General features: G+C 43.5%; 3 protein-coding genes across 16 annotated transcripts in view; 1 reads left to right on the top strand and 2 right to left on the bottom strand.

Moving 5' to 3' along the window:
* The window catches only part of KANSL1L (KAT8 regulatory NSL complex subunit 1 like), a 67,323-nt gene extending 64,597 nt beyond the window's left edge, over positions 1 to 2,726 (bottom strand). For 3 of the 14 annotated variants that reach the window (XR_015699186.1, XR_015699185.1, XM_087734139.1), the window contains exon 1: positions 2,593 to 2,699. The gene's annotated coding sequence lies outside the window, so the exon portion shown is untranslated. Of the gene's footprint in view, positions 1 to 1,703; positions 1,844 to 1,999; positions 2,275 to 2,592 lie in introns of those variants that run through there. The other 11 variants (XR_015699194.1, XR_015699191.1, XR_015699189.1 and 8 more) reach the window with 11 other exon arrangements.
* A 467-nt stretch (positions 2,727 to 3,193) lies between these two features.
* On the bottom strand, positions 3,194 to 20,817 carry ACADL (acyl-CoA dehydrogenase long chain). Its single transcript, XM_087732303.1, has 11 exons — positions 20,570 to 20,817; positions 18,177 to 18,338; positions 15,702 to 15,839; positions 15,102 to 15,266; positions 14,040 to 14,106; positions 12,612 to 12,776; positions 11,826 to 11,927; positions 10,470 to 10,583; positions 8,151 to 8,278; positions 5,768 to 5,854; positions 3,194 to 3,903 (listed from the first exon to the last, which is right to left on the bottom strand). Exons 1-11 carry the CDS (start codon positions 20,641 to 20,643, stop codon positions 3,810 to 3,812), a joined length of 1,296 nt encoding a protein of 431 aa, XP_087588429.1. The 5' UTR covers positions 20,644 to 20,817; the 3' UTR covers positions 3,194 to 3,809.
* The window catches only part of CPS1 (carbamoyl-phosphate synthase 1), a 190,925-nt gene continuing 189,641 nt past the window's right edge, over positions 20,675 to 21,958 (top strand). Inside the window, exon 1 of the mRNA XM_087732304.1 lies at positions 20,675 to 20,729. The gene's annotated coding sequence lies outside the window, so the exon portion shown is untranslated. The remainder of the gene's footprint in view (positions 20,730 to 21,958) is intronic.

Here is a 21,958-nt window from a genome sequence, read left to right as displayed (position 1 = left end):
TTGATCTGCCTACAACACAACTGACAAAACCTGGTTTCCTACAGCTTTGTGTTGTTTGCCCCGTAATCCCTAGCTCCTCTTGGACAGCCTTCCTGATAATCGCCGGACAAAAATAAAGCAGTGCTCTGGCAGACAGGCACTACTGCGGCACTGCCTTAGCTGTGCTGCCAGGACCGAGAGCCACTGCCAAGCTGAGCGTGCAAGAGCTGATTTTGGCCAGCTTCTCCAAGCCTTGCCTGGTGGGAGGCATCCACTTGGGTATACTTTACCTACCTCTCCCAATTTTCACAAAACTTACAGGATCATAATAATTTCTAAGAATAAAGAGAACAGCTCAATAGCATAATCTGCATTTTCTCACAGAACAGTCTGCAGCAAGGACTGCAAAAGAGATATTGGTCCCGCTGGGTATGTCCTGGTTAGGAGTGTGAAAGAAAAAGGGAAGACGACCATATTTAAAACACCCAGGACTAGCCTTTAAGAAAAAAAAAAATCATCTCAGTAGGCAGCTTTTGTTTTCAGTTCAAAAGCAGTCCAGTTACTCATGATGAGTATTTAAGCATTTTAGTATTTTGTTCTATTAATAGATTGGAAAAAAAAAACAACCAACAAACCAAACAGGATTATGTAGGGTTTCAGCTTTCAGCAGCACTCACTGTGCAGGCAGTACTATATAGATAAAACTGTAAACTCCAGTGTTTTGCACTCCCCAGAAGATATAAGCACAAATTCCCCTTCTTTGGGAAAAAAAAAAAAAAAAAAAAAAAAAAAGAACAAAACACACCCACCCACCCAAAAAGGATCTCTCTTTGAACAGTAGGAGAACTCAATTTAAGACAGACCACCCAAACAGTTTTAATCATTAAAAACATCAAAAAAGCCACACTTCAAGTAGAACTCATTAATATTCATTTATGATAAAAATCCATGACTCATTAAAATCCCTGAACAGGGTTGTTTTTCTCCTTGTTCATAACTGCTTCTGAACAGAGAATCATATATTATTTCCAAGTTTATTACCATGCCATCAACTAATTCCTGTTCAGTCTATAATATCATATATTTGTAACCTAACATCTGAAGTAATTTTTAACATACGCTAAAAACTTAAATGCTTTTTGTATTACGTGACAGGTGCCTCTGTAAGTAGGTTGTACATATGTCTCTAATGTAAATATCTTTAATACTTTTAGATCCATTGTAAGGTCCATATCAACAGTTCAGTTATCCTTTTGAATTTCAGTTATTGAAGTGAGGGCCATAAAACCTGGTCTTAAACAAGACCCATTCAGCTCTTAGACACTAATTAAGATGACTGGAATTTACACTCCCCAAAACATTCACAGGCTTTCACAATGTGGACCAATAAGGAAGGAGAATCCTAAGGCACACAGACTAGCTGAGTTGGTACACCTACTAGCATTATAACTATGCTTTATCCAGTTTGATTTTTAATATTTCCTTTTTATTAAATTAAGCACAAAAAGGAAATATCTACCCTTTGACAACAAGCAGATTTTAGCCATTTAGGTTTTTTTTTTAATTCGGTTACTTTGCTCCCCATTGCTGAGGGGTATCAAGTACCTCAGTCACTGCTACATTTTATTTTGGGAAATGCTTCAGCGTTTTGCAACCCAGGTGCTGATGCACAAAGACTCGCTCAAGACCACACAGGAAATCTCCACGAAGGCTGAGGGACGCACCTGGGTCTGAGCTGCTGTCCAGAGCTTTGCTGTCTACTTTACCTAAAGTATTCGGTGTTATGAGTAAGTGGCCTGGAGTCTGGGAAGCCAGCTTGGTCAGGGTCACTCGGAGGCATAGGAATCCCTAGCAATATGCTCACCTTGATTATCAGAGGGAAGTTTTAAGCCAGGAATTAAAAAGACAAAACAAAACAAAAAAATCACACATGAAAGCGCAGGCTAAAGGTTTCCACCCATCTGCTGACCCAAACATTAAAGATAAAAGAAAAAGAACAAGGCAGCACAACGCTATGTACCTACTCCGCCGCGCTGCTGGGAAGCTGGCGGCACCACGCACCCCGCCGGCGCGGCACAGGCACCCCGCGCCCGCAGATCGCCCGGCGCCCCCGGGCAAGGCGGGGCGAGGCCAGCCCGCCAACGCCGCGGCCGGGAGCCAGGGCCCAGCAGGCAGAAAGCCCCCCCGGGGGCGGGGGGCAGCGAGGGAAGGACGCGGGAACCCCCATGGGAGCTGCGCGGGGACGCGGTGGAAGGGGGCAACGGCGGCGGCGCGGCCCTGCCCGCCGGCTCCCGCCCCACGCGCCCGGGCCGCCCCCGACGGCGCCCGGGTCCCGCCCCCGCCTCAGCCACCCCGGCCCCGCCCCGCGCCCAGACCGTTAGCCCCCCCCGCCCCGCCCCGCCCCGCCCCCACCCCAGTCTCCTCCTCGCGCATGCGCGCCAGTGCTCGGCGGCGCCACCGCCGCTCCCGCCGCGGGAACCAACCGCCGCCCGGCCCCGGTTTCCCCCCCCCCCTCACCGCGCCTGAGCGCAGCGCTCCCCGCTGGCGCGCAGCGGCGGCCGGCCGGCGGCCCCGCCGCCCGCCCCCGGCTGCCCCGCCAAGCCCCGCGCTTGCCTCTGCCCGCCGGCTTCTCCACAGCGGCGCTGCCGCCTCCAGCCCCCGCGGCGCGGCGCCCGGCGCGGCTCCCACTGCCGCTGTTGAACAGTCCGCGCCCAGCTAAAGCGCAGCTCGGCGGGCGGGGCGGGGCCTCCCCGCAGCGGGGGAGGGGGCCGCGCCGCTCAGGGGAGGACCGCGGCCAATCCGCCGCGCCCGGGGGCGGGGCTCGGCGCCGGAGCGGCTGCCCGCCATTGGCGGGGCGCCTGACGCGGGGACGACCCCCCTGCCGCGCGCGCCTCCGCGGGGCGCGGCGGGAGGGGGACGGCGGCGCGCGGAGGCGCGTCCCCTCTCCCGGCCGGAGCCCTGAGGCGTACGGGGCCGAGCCCCCGGCTCCCGGCGGGGGAGGCGAAGGCCTGACCCCCAGCACTCCTACATAATTTTAAAAACACCCCAAAAGTACGTTTTAGCATTTTTTAGCACTCGGAAATATTTGAAAATATTCACCAGCACCACCTTCCCGTTCTCGAAACTCCCCATCAAAGCCCTGAGGTGAATGCGGGCACAGAGGAAGTGTCCCGGTTCTCCCTGGGGCTTGGAAGTAATGCAGACAACCATCAGATCGCATAGAAATGCTTTATTATATTTATTTGAACAAAGTAATTAAAATAAGGCATTCTGGGTTGCATGTAAACATAGAGGTCAGTCGCACATTCCCTCCTCCTGCAGCGGGGGGCTGCTGTGCGGTCAGCAGGTGTATAGTAATGGCAGCAAAAGTTTCAAGTTCTACTTTGACACAGTGATATTTGTCAAGTGGGAATACAAATTCGAAGTTAAGTGTTCATATAACTTCTGTTTATTTGTTAAGAACCTGGCTCCCCTAAAGAAGAGATTTGGATTCTGAAAAAGCAAGGGATGGATTCAATATAATGGCATCAAGTCTGAAAGACCAAGCTACCCATGACGTTCCAGACACAAAAACTGCCTTTCACTACCAGAACTTGTAGAACCCAGAGAATTACTGTGTTGTCCAAATATATTTAAATTGGAAGTTCATTAAATATTAGATATCCTGCATATGAGCACACTGTTGTTACTAACACCTTTTAAAATAGTGTCACTTCCTTGAAAGAATATGATACCCCACATTTATTTTACTTACATTCTGATATCTGATTTTATGCCATATATTAATGTAAAAGGATTCTGAAGATTCTCCAGAGTAGTGAGCATCTGCCCTACTTGTCACTGACAATGTCTCTAGCAATAAGCTCTTTCATTATTTCGTTGGTACCACCATAGATTGGCTGAACACGGGCATCCACAAAAGCTCTGCGGGGGCGGGGGGGGGAACAAAAACAAAACACAAAACAAGGAAAGATTAAAAACAACTCCTCAGAATGGACATACAATCAAAAGAAAAATATATCCAGTTTTATCTTTGAAGATCCCTCTTTTCAAAGTATGCTATTCCCATTTTTAAAGAGGTTCACATTTCCAAAGAGGTTTCAACTACCCAAAATATTTCACCTTTCCAAGGCATTGTGCCAAACTAGGAATTTGGTCAGTATCTCTTCCCTGGTTTTTGTTTACATTGTAAAGCCTCCACTATCCCCCCTAATTAAACAAAAATAAAATAACACTCTATAAAACCACACTCTTCCCACTTCCCCCCGCCCCCAGTTCTTGTTCCCTCCTTTCCTCACATCCGCTGAGCATTAACTCAACTCCGGACACCAAAGCCCCCATTCAACCACGACACGCATCCTGCAGAACAGCATGCCTGCATGAACTGACAGACCCAGGTGCCTCCTTGTGAAAAAACACCACCTGCAGAGCCAAACTGCTAGTTATCACGGTAATTTGCTCTCATGCCCTGGGCCTGTCTGATCCTGTCAGGAGGACTGCTAACAGTGCTGTCAGTTTTTTCTTTGAGGTGGGACACAAACACCTTGGGAGGAAAAGAAAGTGCCAACTGGTTCCACATCAGGCAGCTACAGCCTGCTACTGACACCAGCTCCAGCTCCATTTGGGCCAGCAGCTGAAAAGCTGCACGCAGCCAAACCATTTCCATCCCCGTGCTGGAGCTGGCCCCAGCACATGCACAGCTGGCGACAACACACAGGACGATGACAGTATACAGGACGATGACAGCGTGCTTTTCCATCTTCATTCTGCTTCATTATACAGGGAGCAGCCCAGGAGCAATGCGGGATTCTCTGGAAACACGCATGTGTCTGAACCACAGGGATAATAAAACCCTGTACGGACAACTACTGCACACACAGATAAGAAGGGGTTCGAGGACACCCTGAACAGGGCTTGCCGGGCTTCCTATTAAGTAAGATAGTGTGTGGAACACTCAAAAGTTGCGCTGATTAAAAACATGCAGGAAAGTTATTTTAAAGCAATGTTTCATACTCTTAATGTATTTAGAATAAAAAAAAATCTAAACCCAGTCAGTTAAAAAAAATTAGTTTATCTGCTTACAACAACTGCACAGCAGTCCTGTTTTTGCTATTTTTACTACCAGATTAGCCCCTTTTTAAAAACAAACAAACACCACCAAAAGCTCTACTTATATTAGTGTGGCAAATGGCATGTACACAAAAGGAAACAAATCTTCACAGATAATATACAGGGAAATATTAAAAAACCTCCAAAAATGTCCCTATATTCATAAAGCAAAAAATTGGGAATGGCAAATTCCTCTCTACATATAAATCTCTTAGCTTTTTCATGTAAAAAGGTGTAAAAAGCTGAATGTAGCCAGTCATGCTCTTGATTAGGCAATTTGTTATTTTGTGGTATTACAAAAGATTTAGGCTGACCAACATGTTTTCTTTCCTTCATATGCATGCATTTAATTTCAGATAAAACATACAAACTAGCTCCCCTCATTTTTATTTTTACATTGCTTCTCTGGTTTTTCAATTAACATTTTCTTCTAGAAAAGCAACTTCTATTTTGTGAAAATAGGTAATAATTGCCCAACAGCTTATGAATTATTTGGAGAATCAAAACAAAGCCTTCCTGAAGACATCTGTACAGTGGATTGCCTTTCAATAAACATGATGGGAAAAGGAACAGTAAATCAGTATTAATACAAAACAACTGACAAGTAGATGTAAAGGAAGTGCCTCATTTCATTTTGATGGTAATCTTTCATCATTCAAGTCTGAAATGTTACACTTACTTTGCAATTGGATACTCCCACATGTACCCCCATCCTCCGTGCAGTTGCACACACTGAGTAGCTATGCTGTTTTGGAGATCAGAAGACCTTAAATGGTCAAAAAGAAATTTGTTTTTTATAAGGATGTTATGCTGTGGAACATTACTAAAGATACAGGTAAGTTAGCAAGATAAAAATATAACCAAACTTTTTACTCTATATAACTGATCTTAAATTATGGCCATTAAAATACTTTATCTTATGAGGGACTTTTTTCCTCCTGCATGATTGGTAAGAAATTAATACCTTAAATTGAACAGTATTTAAAGATTTGTTCTCCTTATGGAAGAGCTTTCAGAGAAGGAAAGCTCTCAAAACAGACAAGCTTGTTTACCTTTCTCACAGGCCAAGACATTTCTTTTGTAAAGCAGGTTGATATAGTCTCTTTTCTTATCAAATCCCCCAGCTGTGTCATAAAAATTAACGGCATCATAGGCTCCCCCCCCCCCCACTAGCAACACACCAGGATGCTCTTTGAATATAACCATCACCTGGGTATAATTTATTTTCCTTGATAGATTTTATAGTTTCAAATTCTAAGAAATACTGTAATTGTTGAACACGATTGCCCACTGCAAAATATTCAATTATTTCATGATCTTAAAAAAAAAAAATCTTTAAAAGCATTTTGTTTTGTGAACCTTCCCTCTAGAACACGGCAGATAACATGCCATTTACAGCTGACATTCTGTATCTCAGCTTTTGGAAACCTACATACTTGATGTTACTTCAAACACTCAAATGAAAATTAGATGAAAGAACCCATAGGATTTTAACTGCACTGGAAGTTCAAGCTGAAGTTGAAAGACATGAAAACCACCTTCTAAACATACAACTTTCAGAGTGGCAACAGAAGTAAAGAAAACGATGATTCAAGTCAATTGCTTCTCACAGAATAATGTAAGAGTCCTTTTCTCCAAACCACCCCCTGGCCCTGTCCAGTTAAATCCTTTCACTTTATTATACCAACTTTAAAATCTGCAATGGTGAGTTACCACAACTGTCTTTCCTAAATATATTTTCAGATTAATTTAGCTACATAACACAACCTGTCACCACAACAATAAGACCTACAGACCTTTCATCAGATATCAGAAAAAAAGATGCACAAAGTTTTAAAATTCTTCAAAGCTCAACTCAAGTCATTGACTGTACAAGAGGTTTGAAGCAAAATTAACTGGAGATAGTCTCCTGAAACAGTAGGGAATAAAACAATTCTACATTCAAGCATTTTCGAGACCATGTAAGAGAGTTTTATGGAAGGGAACCACGGGGACTCCATTAGGGAAAGGGGAAATCCGCAAGAAAGTGTGGCACTAACATTTGGCAGGGTGGGGGAGTTTCATATGCTTTGGGAAATTTGTTGAGGAAGTCTACATCTGAGCTGGCACTAGTTGTTTCCTCCTCCTCAAAACTGAATACCTCTGCTTATGTACCTTGTACTTCTAGGTAATCAGTGCCAGGAATAGCACTCAATCAAAATCCTTCCTTTCATTGTAAATATTCTCTCTAGATTCCCTTAGTATTCTCTACCCATTTCCTCTATACTTATTTTTAAAAGTCTAGAATCTGTAAACCTGTGCATATTCCATAAAGTTATTTGTTCATGTCCGATGTGCTTTTTCCTCCCATCTTTGCAAGCAAAACAAAACTACACAAATTCACATGCCACTATTTTAGATGCTGCTACTCATCCAGCTTCCTCTGGTTAAACCTAAGTTAACAGATAACACCACCAAGTACGGGGAGAGGGAGGAGGAGTTCTGGCCAATAAGAGAAAGCGCTGTTTAGTCTCAGTGACAGCAATAGCTCTAGCTAACTATTTCTTCCCAAAACCAGACAGCTTCAAAAACTGGCTGGGCCAAACAGCTATTGCTAAGTAACATTAACTAAAAAATATCATATGAGCTTCAAATAAACTGGTGCTTTTTAAAAAACCAAAACCACACCCCCCATTTAAAAAAAAAAAAAACAAAACACAACCAAAACCACACCCAATAACTATTTGCTACAGTAAAATGTAAATGTTTGTCTAAATACCAATGAAGTACTCACTTTTACTTGAAGCTAAAGCCGACTCCTGATCTTGTTATTAATGGAAGCCTATTTTAAAAGCATGCTATTATTTTGAAATTGATCTGTTTAACCAACACTGGTTTTCAATGTAACTAAGATTTTTGTTGGCTACATGATTAAAGGTAGTGGTCTCTATTAGAAGCTGACAATGTTATTATTAATCAGACAGTAATTTTATCTTTTCATTAGATCTGAATGGTTCAGTTCTATCATTAGGCTGCTGTCAAGATCATGCAAGTAACACTTCCAAATTACGTTAACCACATACCAATACTTTGCCATAGAGGCTGTGGAGGAGTCCAGACGTTTATCTGCATGCAGCTGCAAACAGTTGTCCATAAAAGCTCGGCCCACACAAATCTGCGTTTTCATTTCTGCCAACTTGTGCTGTACTGTCTTATTTTGGAAGTGGATAGAGGAGGCAGAGGAAAGAAAGAGCAGAAGTAGTACAGTTTTTAAGTGATATTTGAAGTTGAAAATGGAGCATTTTCTAAAAGGATTTCTGTTATAAATCACCATTTCAAACAACTTTGGCTCTGTACATCAGAAGACAACTTACTTTCCATACAATTATATCTTTACCAGTCTTATTACAGAGAATTACTGCCCTTTACTTCTCAAACCAACTCAAAACATGACCTTAAGAGAAAAAACCCAAGAGCCTGAAAAAAAAAAATTCCTAGAGAGCGCAGAGTAGGAGGCACTGGGTGCTCTGTCACTCTCAGCTCCCCCTTGTGGGGGAATGTCCTTTCACTCCGTAGAGCCACTAATTTCCCCAGTTATTAATAGCATTTCTTTGTCTATTGGATGCATTTTTCTACGTATCCAGTTCTTCAGCGTTTAAGTGATATGGAAAGAGACACAAGCAAATCCAAAGGAAATTTTAGACTAACTATCAGAAAGTTTTCCAACACTGAGTTCTGTCACATTAAAAAAGTTTCTAGATAGGAGAGGTAAAAATCCATCGCTAAGGTTACATAAAACCAGACCAGGCAAGCATTCAACTGTCTTCTTGTAATTCTGGTAGGGAGAGGATAAAAACACCACCCAGAACCAAAAGTTTTTTCTGATCTCACGGTTCTAAAATTGTATATAACAAAGTCGTCTTGCTTCTCTTGACAATAAATATAATTGACCAGTCTACTATTATTACAAATAAAAGATTTTATTTCCAACACTGTACTGTGGCATGACTAAATGAATTGGGCAAAGCAGAGATCTAATTAGAAAGGATATTTTATTATATGCACATTCTAGTCATCAGCAACAAAAAGGAAACTGAAAAGGTATGCAAGAATGGATTATTTTGGCAAAAATAATATACTTTATGAAGTACATTGGCCACCTGGTGGTTGGCAGGGGATTAGCCTAAAAAAGATTATTTTGGCAGTCTCTGCACCGTGAACTACTACAATTAGGAAGCATCCCTTACCTACATGAAAAAAAAGGTTAAATGTATTTCTTTTGTTAAAGATGCACATTGCACATATTAAATTCCACCTGGAATTACGGATTTCTGAATGCTAACTTTAAAAACAGATGAAGACCATAATTTCCTGAAAGATATCTAGCTTTCCAGCCTCTAAAGGGCCCAATTCTGCTGCTATTCGGAACAACTAAAGATTTGATTTTGACAAAGGAAGTCTCAACACTTTGAAATGAATTTTTTTTTATTATTTCAGAAGTATATATATATATATATATAAAAAAGAGGCAGCCAACATGCTCTAACCCATATGAGTCACTTCTATCCTGTAAACCAAACATGCAGGAGCTTGGTCTGCTTCAGCCCTAACAGCTAATGTGGTTTTCAGGAAAACTGTAACACTGCAATACTGCAGAAAGCAACGTTTGTTTTATGACTGCAACTAAAGAGCGTAGGCATAAACATCTCAAAACACAATTAACTACCACTGTCAGGAGCGAGGTATGCTCACAGAGAACGACCCAACAGTTTTATATGCAGTCACTTAAATACCCAGCTAGCTGGTAGCTGAGGAATCTCATTACAATACCCATAAAGCTGAATACAAACACCTCTGCAGGCATTCAGTTAGCAAGGTCACTGCCTGGGAGTCCCCACTAGCATCAGCCTCAAAGTTAATTTTTCTGCATTATGGGCAGAGGAACGCAGTACGTGCACATGCACCAAGCTCTTCTGCAGTCTGTAGGATTCCGGGCAGATACAGAAATACATGCAGGTGTAATAGACCCTGTGATTAGAAACTCTGACAGTAAAATGCAAGCTTAAGAGCAACAAGATAATTTTTCTTCATCAGCAGCAAAAAGCCAATATAGTTTCCACCTGTGTATTTCACTTCCAAAAGCACCACTGCTGGGAGGTATCTAACTGAATTGTAAAATACATATATTAAGGCTTTTGTGGTCTTTTTTTTTTTTTATTATTTTTGTTTTTCAAAACTGAACAATGAGCATGGAGGCCAGCAACAGCCACAGTCCAACTGTGAAACCTGTGCAAATAGCCCTTTGAAAACAGCCCAGTAATTTTCATTTGCTATTTCACATACACAGATGTAAAGCAAATGCACACTGGAATCTGTGTACAAGTCTCTCAGTTCAAACTCACCTGCAAGTGTGCAATTGTCTTCCCAAAAGCTTTTCTTTGCTTCACATAATTCCTCGTTTCTTCAAACATGAATTCACAACTGGCAAGAGCCATATCAGCAATTAGCAGTCTTTCCTTTTGAAACACAAATTACAGAATCCAGTTGAATTAGTCCTACATTTCTCCAGATGCACAACTGGGACACAGATGTTCAGTGTTGTTCATTAAGGGAGGGGGGCAGAAGTCACACTAAGTATCAAACCAGACACACGGCATTACTGAAATTAATGAGTGGGACAAATGCCTTGCAGCCTGAAGCTCACTTTTAAGTCTCTTCTGGGGTAATGTTCTATCACAACAATGACTCAAAAAACAGCTACAGATCAACCACAGGACTCTTACTGACAAACATTCACATCAAATTCTGTTTCAATTATTGGTTTTCACTGCTCAGGTTAAACAACAACTGTATTTAACAATTTCAGTAGGACACCTCTAGAAAAACAAAACCTACAAGATAACATGGCTGTTTTTTCCTTCCTCCTAACATGCTGAAAAAACAGAAACTAAGTACAGAACAATTATTTCTAGCACCACTGAAATCATCTGATACATCACACTGAACCTGTTCATGAGTGCATCTATTTTTTTAGAGCAGTAAAAGATTTCCTTTGATCAGTTTTCATATTTACTCACAGTATAAAATTAAATAAACATGATCCCTACCAGATGAGGCAAACAGCTTTGACAAAGCACAGTCATGTTTTAAAAAAAAACACATTGCCTTTTTGTGCTCCCAAAATAATTCCAAAACTTCGTAAACTAAGTCATAAACTGTTATTTCCACTGGCAAGGTATTTTGGCAACTAAACAATTTACTTCGCTATATGGACAAAGAAAGAGTTCCTTATATCTTTAATATGCTTCTACCGGTAGAAGAGCTAGAACAGCAGTGCTTGCTTGTTTCTTTAAAGAGAATGCCAAATGCATCAAAGACCTCCAAGCTACATTTAATTTACTAAGCAAAGTGGTTCCATGCTAGAAGTATACAAGAGAACGTGGGATGATCTTTTACATACACTACCCTAAGCTCGGGTTCTTCAATAGCTGGGCTGTTGATGAAGAGATCTGGCTTTGAGCTGGTGGGATAACAACATTTTTACCAGTGCCCAAAGAACTGCACTTTTAGCACCAGGAACTGTCTACTTCAGTTAAAAAGCAGCAGTATCAACACAATGTTGCCTACAGACATCCCGATTCTGAGCCCAGGGTGGCTCCCCACGATACAAAACCTTCAAGACTAAGGCAGATTCTTGCAATGACAAGAATTGTCTCTGTGTTCTTCCTACAGGCAGCAAACACTCACATTCCTCTTACCTGAGGGAGCTCTGCCATCAGATAATAGAAGCCTTTGTTCTCTTTTCCAAGCAAGGCACTGGCTGGCAACCGCACATCTTCGAAAAACAGCTCTGCTGTGTCCTAAGAGGATTTTAAACACAACAGTTTATAGCCTGACATTCTCATCTCCTCATTCCACTTCTTTTGCCCCATTTTTTTTCTTGCTATTGTACACTTTAACTTGAAATCATAGAATCATTTAGGTTGGAAGGGTCCTCCAGAGGTCATCTAGTTTATCTCCTACTCAAAGCAGCTCCAGCAAAGCAAGCAGCTGAGGGCCTTGTCCAGTTAGGCTTTCCAAAGCTCCAAAGATGAAGGCTCCACAACCTCTCTGGGTCCCTGTTCCAGTATCTGATCACTTTTATGGTGAATTTTTTTTCTTAATGCCTACTTCGAAATTTCCTTAATATAACTTGTGTCCCTTGCCACTCTCCCTTTCACTGTGCTCCTCTAAGAAGAATCTGGCTCTATCATCTCTGCAGCTAACCATTAGGTAGCTAAAGACACCAATAAGATCCTGTCCTTCCAGACTTCTTCGGAGTGAACAAATCCAGCTTCCTCAGCCTCTCCTTGCACATCACATGCTTCAGACTTCCACAGGCAAACTCGGTATACTTACTTTGCACGTGTGTCATTTGTGCTCTAAAGCCTAAGAACTAGACTAGAACCACAGTTCCATTTTATATTTATTTAGGTGATGCCAGGCATTAAGTGGTTTTAGACTTTCTCCAAGTCTATTACGTGTTAGGGGTTGTATGAACTCACTTGAGCTTTCAGGCCGATTTTGTTCAGCTTGCGTCCTTTGATGAAACCTTTTGTTCCATTTTCCACCAGAAAAAGGCTGATCCCATGAGCAGGAGATCGGGCCTCCCGGTTTGTAACCGCAACCACAATCACTACATCGCTCATCCAACCATTAGTGATGAATACCTGTAAAAAATGCAACTTGGAATAAAGCAACGAGCTACATGGAGAGAAGTTAGAAGAGATCAAGCATCAGAAAAAAAGATTGCATTGACACTTTCACAGGTGAAATGAAAGGCAAGGTTTAAGTGTCCAGAAGAGTTTTAAGCTTTAAGCTTTCTGAATTAAGCGTTTTGGAACAAGGTCCGTTGAGAAGTATTGTGTGGGTCAAAAGTGTGGAGTTAAAGAATGCCCAGATCTGTTTTTTTTTGTCTGTCCCATAATAAAGAAGGAATATGGTATCAAATGCAGATATTAAATGAACACAGAGGTTCTCTTTTCTAGAAATTAAATTAGCAAGGTATAACATGCAAAACTATCAATGGCTTCTTGTCACAACTGCTTACTATAATCCTGTAAAATGATGCATGAACCTGTCAAAATGATCCATCTTAACTCCAGCAAAAGAAATGATCTATCTGTCCTGCTTGGCTTCATCTGTTCAGCATGAGCAAGTATCCTTTTACACACCTGTACGTACATAATTGCTTGCACACATTCTCACCACTTGAAAATCTGCTAAGGCCAGAAGTCTCTCTCAGTACCATGTTATCAGCAGGAGTACAAAAGAACAGGGGGAGAAAGAAGATTAAGACATTTCATAACTTTAAAAAACCAAACCCTGTTGAACCCACACTTCCATTTGAACACTTTATTTCTGCCTTCTTGCTTTGTTATTATGGCAATGAAAGAAGAGGTTAATGCTGCCAGCTTTGCAACAGCTTGACAACACACACACAGCATCTGATGCAGTTGGGGTTTTTTTCTCCTAACATGACCAGCAGACTCCTGAATAAAGATTCCACAGCTTCGATTGTGGCAGCAAGTTTTTACTCAGCCCACAGAATATTTCATAGTGATAGTATATATATTTTGTTCTTCAACCTCAGTAGTAAAAACCAGCCCTGATCCTGCTTACACTATGCAGGACTTTCCCCCACACACACACCTTTTCTTCCTAGTTTAAGGGAAAATAGGTGTTTTGATAGGGTTATTTAAAAGCTACAAGAAGAACTTACTCAAGCCCTTCCATAAATTGACAGCAACAGAAATATCTTAAGTCCTATTAAAAAAAAAAAGTAACGGGGGGGGGGGCACAGGGGAAAAACCCACAAAAAACACAGAAGTGAAAAGACTGGGGGGAGATACTAACAGCGGTGTACATCCTTCACTGTCTAAATGCCTTCAGTTCCCAAAGCCTATGAGTGGCATATATGTCTGTTCACTTACCTTACTCCCATTAAGGATCCAGTCACTTCCATCCTTTTTTGCATATGTTCGTATTCCCTGCAAGTCACTAAAATGAAATTCAAAAGGTCCTTCAAGAAAACATTCCAGACACTGCAATTTGTATCATGAATTCTACCCAGTATAAAATAAGGTAGATTTTATAGTGACTGGGCACGGGCTCAGTGAATATGCATACAAGGATAATGAAACATGGTGAAAAGGCTGAGAGCATAACAGAAATGACAAGCATGCTGTAGCAAGGGAGAAGTCTACGCAATTGTGCAAGTGCATGAGGTCCCACTTTAACGTATCTACTTGTGGAAGATGGTGTAATACAAGCATTGACACCAACAGATCGGCATCCCCTTACATCAACATGCCTTAGATGACAAACACCAGACAAAACCACATCCTCTAAGCAGGCTCAACCCTGATGAGGAGGCTCTGTAAAAAGCCCCTGGCAACATCTACCATCTATAGAATCACAGAATGGTTTGGGTTGGAAGGGACCTTAAGGATCATCTAGGAGCATGACACCAAGAGGTTTTGCTCTTCACCTGTCCCTGTTTTGGAAACTGGCCAGATCAGCTGTGTCTACTCCAAACGTGCTGTCTGCCCTCCAATAATGATGGGCAAGGAGGGACATTTCTCTGTTTGAAACGATTCAAAGGAAAGAAAATAAGGTGTTCTGTTCCACAACAAAAGCTAGTAGTAAAGCCCTCTTTACCGAGGTATGTAATTTTCTCCTGACTACGTTTCATATTAAAAGTATGTTCACATGAAAAGTAAGTTAGTAACTATAAACTCAGACCATAAAAGCAAATACAAAGCATATTTGCCCACAGCGGGATGATACTGAAATGGATTCTGAGCAAGTATCTTGAAATGACAAAGCTGTCAAAGTAATCTAAAAGTAACAGTCATTTTTGAGGTACTACCTGATCTAGGACACTGTCTAGTCACTAAGATGACCATACAACCAGGAGAGTCAGGAGTTCTTTTCACCGAGAACATTATGTGCCACCTACTGATTTAAGACCATTGTTTTAGTATTTAACTTACCTGCCAGCCCCGGGTTCTGTCATGGCGATAGCTCCAATACACTTGCCTGCAATCATTTCAGGGATAAAGCGTTTAATCTGTTCTTCAGAGCCATAGTTTGCAATGTAGGGCATGACTATATCTGAATGAAGGCTGAATCCTGGGCCAGTACAGTTAACATACATCCTTGGAGAGAGGGGAAAAAAAGAAAAAAGTTCAAACAGAAGTACTACAAAGATTTAAACAGTTACAACAGACCCAACAATGAAGAAATCCACCACGCAGATGTCTCAGACACAATCTGTGGTTATGGCACTTGTATTGTTATTTATAGAATGTACTTTCACAGCCAAATGAGCATATAACCTACCAGACTAACTAAAATGCTTCCCCCGGTTGCTAAGTCGTAACAGTGGAGCACAATGACATTTGTTACTTAAACAATCACCCAGAATACTTAAAACAGGAGGAATTTACATATGTCTAAACTATCCTTTCCATGAGAAAGATAACACCATTTTCTGTAAGCAAACATATTCCACAATAAGGACATCTTATGGAAAAAACATACAGTCTCTTGATAATATCACTGAAATTCTTCCTGAAGCGTCTAGTACTTACTGCTCCTCCCAGACCACAGCTGAAGAGAGAATATCCGCTCCGATGCCTCCATGTTTTTCAGCAATAGCAACACCCAGCAAACCCTGCTGTCCAGCCTTTTCCCAGAGCTCCCTGCTCACCTGGCCATCCTTCTCCCATCTGCAAAATGAACACAAGAAGGGAGTCATGCATTCAGTTCCCCATGTACTGCTGTTTATTTGTCATGGCTGCTGCTTCACACTACAGCACCTGCAGCCAGGTTTCAATGCATAGGAAGAAGCTTTCGGTCTCCCCAACATACAATGCGTAAGGTACACAGACAACTATATTTCCCAGCTAAGAAGCGGTGGCTTAATAATATGTTTTCTATTCTTTGAGTCCACAGATGCTACTGGCATTACAGGGGCACCAAGTGCATAACAAATTTGAACTCCTGCTTCCAACATACAACCTGACATCTCTTTAAGCCTTGTAATGAAAGGCAGTGCTGCCTATTGGTCTGAGTACCAGATCAGGATTTAGGAGATTTAGCCACAACCATCTGGATAATTACAAGCAGGTCTTTATCTTCCTGACATTACATTTTCCCCACGTACAAAATGGGTGTAACACATCAGTATCTTGTGTGAAAGATTTCAAATCTACCAATGACAACTGCTTCATAAGAACCGAGTATTAACACATTAGTAACTTTTACATAAAAATTGGCCCCTGTGCACTTACTACAAGTTAGTACTGTATCTTGGTAAATTACTGCTGTAAGGTGGTTTCAAGTCTGTAAATAGATAGTTGAGGCTTATCTGCTGACAGTTTGCAGATTTTAACACCACAGAGATCACTTATTCTTGGAAAAATAGTGCCTCTTTATGGAGTTTGCCAACTCAACAGAAAGTTGTATAGCCATTAATGGCACGGCATAGCTTTTTTTTTTTTTCTCTTTTCTTTTTTAAACCACAATTTTAAAATTATATCGTAGACAGATTAGACCAGAGATACTCCTCTGACACACTTGTATGTAGCAGAGCTATACCATAGCACTTTATCCACAGTTAATCAAGTACCTTATCCGACACATTTAAGCTTCCCAAAGCTATTCCCAGAGCTTTCACTCCTACACTGGAAATCTTAAATCTCTCTCATGACCATCTTTCCCCCCCCCCCCCCCCCCCCCCCCTTTCAGGGCCATTCCTGTCTACTTCACCCATCACAAAATCTTCTCCTCCTCACAATAATCCACAACTGCATTCACTGATGCCACACTTGTCTTTTCACATCAGCCCAGCCAATTAATATACTATGCCTGAAGCCTGTTTACTTGAAAGGTGTGAGAACAGAATGCTTCACAGGTCACTGAAGTGATGCAAGAACACAAGTCCAACTTGTTCCAGTCTCCCTTGGAAATAGTTGTGTCAGCAAACTAGCAAACAGGATCTTCAGCAAACTCAAGCAGAGCCAGTATCTGTTCACAAACCTGCACTAGAAGTCATTCTAACAAAAGATAAGGGAAAACATCTGTTTTTGTAGACAGAATATGACTGTACAGTAGAAAAGCATACTACTTTGAGGTCACGGTTTGAGGATGAAAAAAATAGTTGGCAACAACCCTGATGTAAGCTGTTTCCATTGCCTCCCGCTGTTCATTTCTGCCCCAGAGCCACAACACCCCACCCACTCAATTGTGCCATCTCAACTGTTTGTGGATACACACTGCGAACTCATCTAGCAGTGTGATTTAAGAATAAGCCCTTCACTACCCCCCAGTGTTTTTGCAGGAATGTTTTTAAAGTAAGAATTGTTTAAGACACTACTGCAGCTTAATACTTTCTGTTCAAAAACATGTTCTGAGTTCATTTATTTTCTTTCTCCAACTATAATGTGAGTGGATATAGCTGAAATAAGGGTGAAAAACACCCTCCAGCTCTAGTTCAACGCAAGTACGACACTTCTACTCTATGCAGAAGACCACACATATTTCCACAGAAGCAAAAAAGAGAGGAATTTAAACAAAGATATTTTGTGCAAGTTTCTTAGTAATACACAATCCATCTTACCATCCTATGTGTACTGTATTTACAAAATCTACTGCAATGTAACCTAGACACAGTGTTAATGCTTTCTGGATGACAGCAGTACAATAGCGTGGCAGCCGAATTCTCTCCCTAATTCTACCCCCAAGATATCGGTGTCAGAGCTAGTACCTACAAGCAGGGATACTTTTGCTGCAACTCTGCAAACTGCATTTGTCTGCTCATAGGCCCTAAGACAAAGATCCCATATTGCCTACACTGGAGCTCAAAGAATGCAATGGATTTTTATTACGTGTGATTTTTTTCACATATGATTTTCATAGGCAAGTTTGTTTTAATTGAGTCAATTCGAAATACAAAGCTTGTAAATGAAAACACATACCCTGTTTATATATTAACACCCCAAAAAGCATTCTGGGGAAAACATGCATACTATTTGGCAAACCAAAATGTTTAAAAGGTATCTTACTCTGCGTGAAAAGGCAGCACTTCTTCCTGAAAGAACTTCCTGGCACTCTCCCTGAAGATATCATGATCTGACGAGAAGATCCTCCGAATTCCTATATCAACCAAACTTTTAGCAGAAGACGGTTCTGGGCGCTTTGTGCCATGCTGTTCAGTTTGCAAAGGACTGAAAAAAAAAAAAGACAAGTGAAAGCATCTGTTAGGACACAGGCACCCCCATTTACATAACCCTTTTAAAAGAAAGGAAACACCCGTGTTGTTAAACATAGTTCGCATCTCAAGTCTAGCACACTATTGGGTCCAAAGGATACCCACAATAAATGTAAATACCTAACACACACTGTACTTCACTAGGCTGTGAAAGGAGGTAAAGCAAGACTGGTTTGTCCTTAATGCTTCAAATAAATTAAAAACAATAATAATACATAATAGGTAAGAGGATAAAGTTTCCGTTCATTAGATTCTAAAAATCATCACTGCCTTCTCCCCCCACCACACAACCTCCAAAATGCAATTCAGCTCAATTTAAACTGAGGAGGTAACTTTTTGAAAAAGTAAACCTTTTTGTGGGTTTTGTTCATTCTGTACATGCCCCCAAAAGCCCCAATATTGCAAATCCATCACACTGAAAATTCACACACTCAAAATAAAAGCGAGTACAACATGGATTTGCATGCTCTGAGGGCTATATTATACTCTGCATTATCACATATATCTGTGTAGTTCTAACCTTGAAAATAATGCTTTCTAATTCCTTCTTTCAGTATTTTTTTTGTACAGGAAGGCTAATCCTTCTGAAACTCTGATAAAAATACATGTAAAAATAAAATGCTTCCTTAACAAAAAATAAAAACTGAAACAGTGATAAATGTCAGTAGTTGAAACCACACAAGGAAAGTATAATTAGAAAATAACAAGGAAGGGTTTAAAGCTTTTGTAGGGGTTTAGAATGTCAAGGAAGACATACTACTGTAGGGCTGAAATGAAATTTCCCTTCTTACATTTGCGCATTGAGTTCTTTGACTTGCTTTTATTTTATTGCCACAAAACATCAGAAATGATAAATACCAAGCTGAGCTATATTAAATGGAAAAGGCATTCATTGTTCCTTTCTCAAACTATTTTGTTCATCTCTCCTCAGTTCCTCAGCACCAGTTTCCCCGCACAGCACAGTAATTGTGTGTAGTCCCACAGAGCTGAGCGTACGCTTATTTACTCTGTTACAAAGGTCTTCATTTACTGCCACATGAAGTTACTCACGCTCTTCCTCATGCAAAGGATTAAAAGCCCCTGAAACACAGACTCTATTTACTTCCAGTGATATTTGGAAGAAATGGGCTACTGCAACTTGCTTGTTCAATATTTTGTACTCTCAAACACAGGCTTCCTGTGCTAGGCACACAGTGACTCTCCCAAAAGCTCCACCTTATTTTTAAAGCTGTTGGAGATGATATTGAGCTTTATTTAAGACCACCCTTTTGTTTAATTTGCGGCTCACGGCCCACATGGCGCACAGGGAAGGGGCAGGCTGCTCCTTCACGCCAACCGCAGCCCTAGGAGACACAAATGGAAGGTCAGAGGAGGCGTGAGCACCCTCCTGCGCTTCTGCTCTCTAAAAACCCCCTTCCCCGACCCCAAGCGCCCTGCTGCCACGGCCCCACGGGTGACCGGGCAAGGACGCGTCCGGCCCGTCACCTGCTGCCACCACGGGCCTCGGCGTCCCCCCAGCGCAGGCGGGAAGTAGAGCAAAGGTCGGTCCCGTCACGGGGACGCGCAGGGCGTCCCCCGACCTGCTGGGCGCAGGGGGCTCGGGGGGCTCCCCGACCCGCCGGGGCCAGGGCACTCGGGGGGGTCCTCGACCCGCCGGGGGCCAGGGCACTCGGGGGGGTCCCGGACCTGCCGGGGGCCAGGCCGCAGCCCCGGGTGCTCGGGGGGCTCCCCGACCCGCCGGGCCCCAGCCGTTCACCTGGACCCCTGCTGCCTCCTGCAACGGGGGCACAGGCACACATATACACACACGCGCCTATACATACATACACACCTGTGCCTATAACCTTCCCACCACACATATACAGGGCACACATCCACACCCCTCCAAACACACACATAGGTGCGTACACCCACCACATAGATATATATTCATATATATATGTATGTATACATGTGGCACGTGCAACCCCATCAACACGTACACACACACACACATACACATACACATACCCTCCCCCCCCCCCCCCCCCATTACGCGCCCAAGCGCAGGGGCGCACGCCCACCCTCACGGTGCGCCCCACCGGGGCCCCCAGACACAGGCGCCCGGGTACCCTCCCCCCTGCCCGGCGCCCGCCCGCCTCCCCACCCCGGCGATGCCCACCAACGCCGACCCTGCGCCCCGCTAACCTGGCCTGGGCAGAGAAGGGCCGGGGGCCGGCTGCCCTCAACAACCCGCGCAGGCGGAGCAGCCGCGCCGCCATCTTGCGCCGCGGCGGGACAGAGCGGGGCGGGGCGGCGCCGCCGGTAAAACCCGCGGCGCAGGCGGCCGGTGGTCTGGTCCTCGCTGGTGGGTTGATCACATTTGTTTGTTATTATCGTTTTCTTTCCGGGTCGTTGAGTGGCAGCTTGTCGGTTCCGTCAGCGCTGCCCCTCTCCTCGCCCTTCGTGGCGAGTGGAAGAATTTCTGCTGCCCAGAGCCTCTCGCAACACGCACCCCCGTAGTCATCCCCGTTCCCGCCTTCCTGCAGTTGTAAATCCCTTCTAATACGTCTGGGCTTACAACAGGGTTATGATGAAACATCTGTATTATTGCTATTTTTCTAATGTAGTTTTGAAATCGCGTTACAGAGGGGAGCGGGAGCAGGAGCAGAGGCGACTCGGGCGCGCCCAGGGAGGGCGAGGTGGCCGCCGGGCCGAAGGCGATGGCGCGGTCCGGGGTGGTTGGTGTGACTGCGCGGGGCGGGAGCTCCCCGCTCTGCCATGGCGCCGTCCTCCCGCCCTAGGGGCGGCAGCAGGGGGGCGTCCCCTCAGGGACGGGGCTGTCACCCCTCCCCGCAGCGGCAGGGCGGCTTTTGGGGGGCCTGGCGCCCCCAGCCCTGGCGAGGGACCGAGGAGGGGAACCTGCGTTCCCCGGCCCTCAGGGCTGCTCCAGGCGGTGCGGCAGGGGAAGGCAGCGCCCCTCAGGGTGCATTTTGGCGGAAGGAGGAGCGCTCGCTGCCTCCGCGGGCCCCGGCTGCGGCGGCCGCTCCCCGGGAGGAAAGTACCCCACGGCCTCCTGATGTCGATGGGTGTTAATTTTTGGAACCTGCATACTAAAATCTTTTAGCACACTTTTTTTTTTTTTTTTTTTTTTGAGGGCTGCTTCCCTAAAGAAAGTGTTTTGTGATTATTATGTGCAGGGGCTTTCCAAAGGATGGAGAGAGCATTACTTTCAGGAAGAGAAAACCACTGAAGCTGGGGGAAAGGGTAAAGATTTAACATTATGCTCGTAGTTCTTCCTCCCTTCGGCTCATGTGGTCGCCCTGCTGCACGGGGAGCAGCCCTGACGGATAACACCCTCCCGAGTCAAGCGTTTGGGAAAGTTTTGAGCTGTAAATGGGCATTTTTCTCTGAGAAAGGAGCTCCTGTCTGCTTCCTTTACCAACAAACCCCCGAGATACAAACTGACTGGAAAATAGATGTTACCAATCGTCATCGTGATGAGGATTGGGTTAAAGCTATATGCAATTCCCATCAGTGGGATTTTACATGCTTTCCTCACTCCCCACGTGGTATTGGGGAACCTTCAAGCATTAC

This window comes from Nipponia nippon, unplaced genomic scaffold, assembly GCF_047370975.1.
Source record: "Nipponia nippon isolate SJK-2023a ecotype South Korea unplaced genomic scaffold, ASM4737097v1 scaffold_5, whole genome shotgun sequence".
Classification (NCBI taxonomy): domain Eukaryota; kingdom Metazoa; phylum Chordata; class Aves; order Pelecaniformes; family Threskiornithidae; genus Nipponia; species Nipponia nippon.
The sequence above is the reverse complement of the archived record's forward strand: the minus strand, read 5'-3'. Positions and strand labels throughout refer to the sequence as shown.

Excerpts from the sequence above, each read along its gene's own strand:
- ACADL (XM_087732303.1), bottom strand. The coding sequence starts at position 20,643 with ATGGCGGCGCGGCTGCTCCGCCTGCGCGGGTTGTTGAGGGCAGCCGGC. Across the intron at positions 15,840-18,176 it reads GTGCTGCCTTTTCACGCAGA|ATGGGAGAAGGATGGCCAGG; the intron begins GTAAGATACCTT and ends TTCATTTTGCAG. Across the intron at positions 5,855-8,150 it reads GCCTCTATGGCAAAGTATTG|GTCTTCTGATCTCCAAAACA; the intron begins GTATGTGGTTAA and ends TGACCATTTAAG.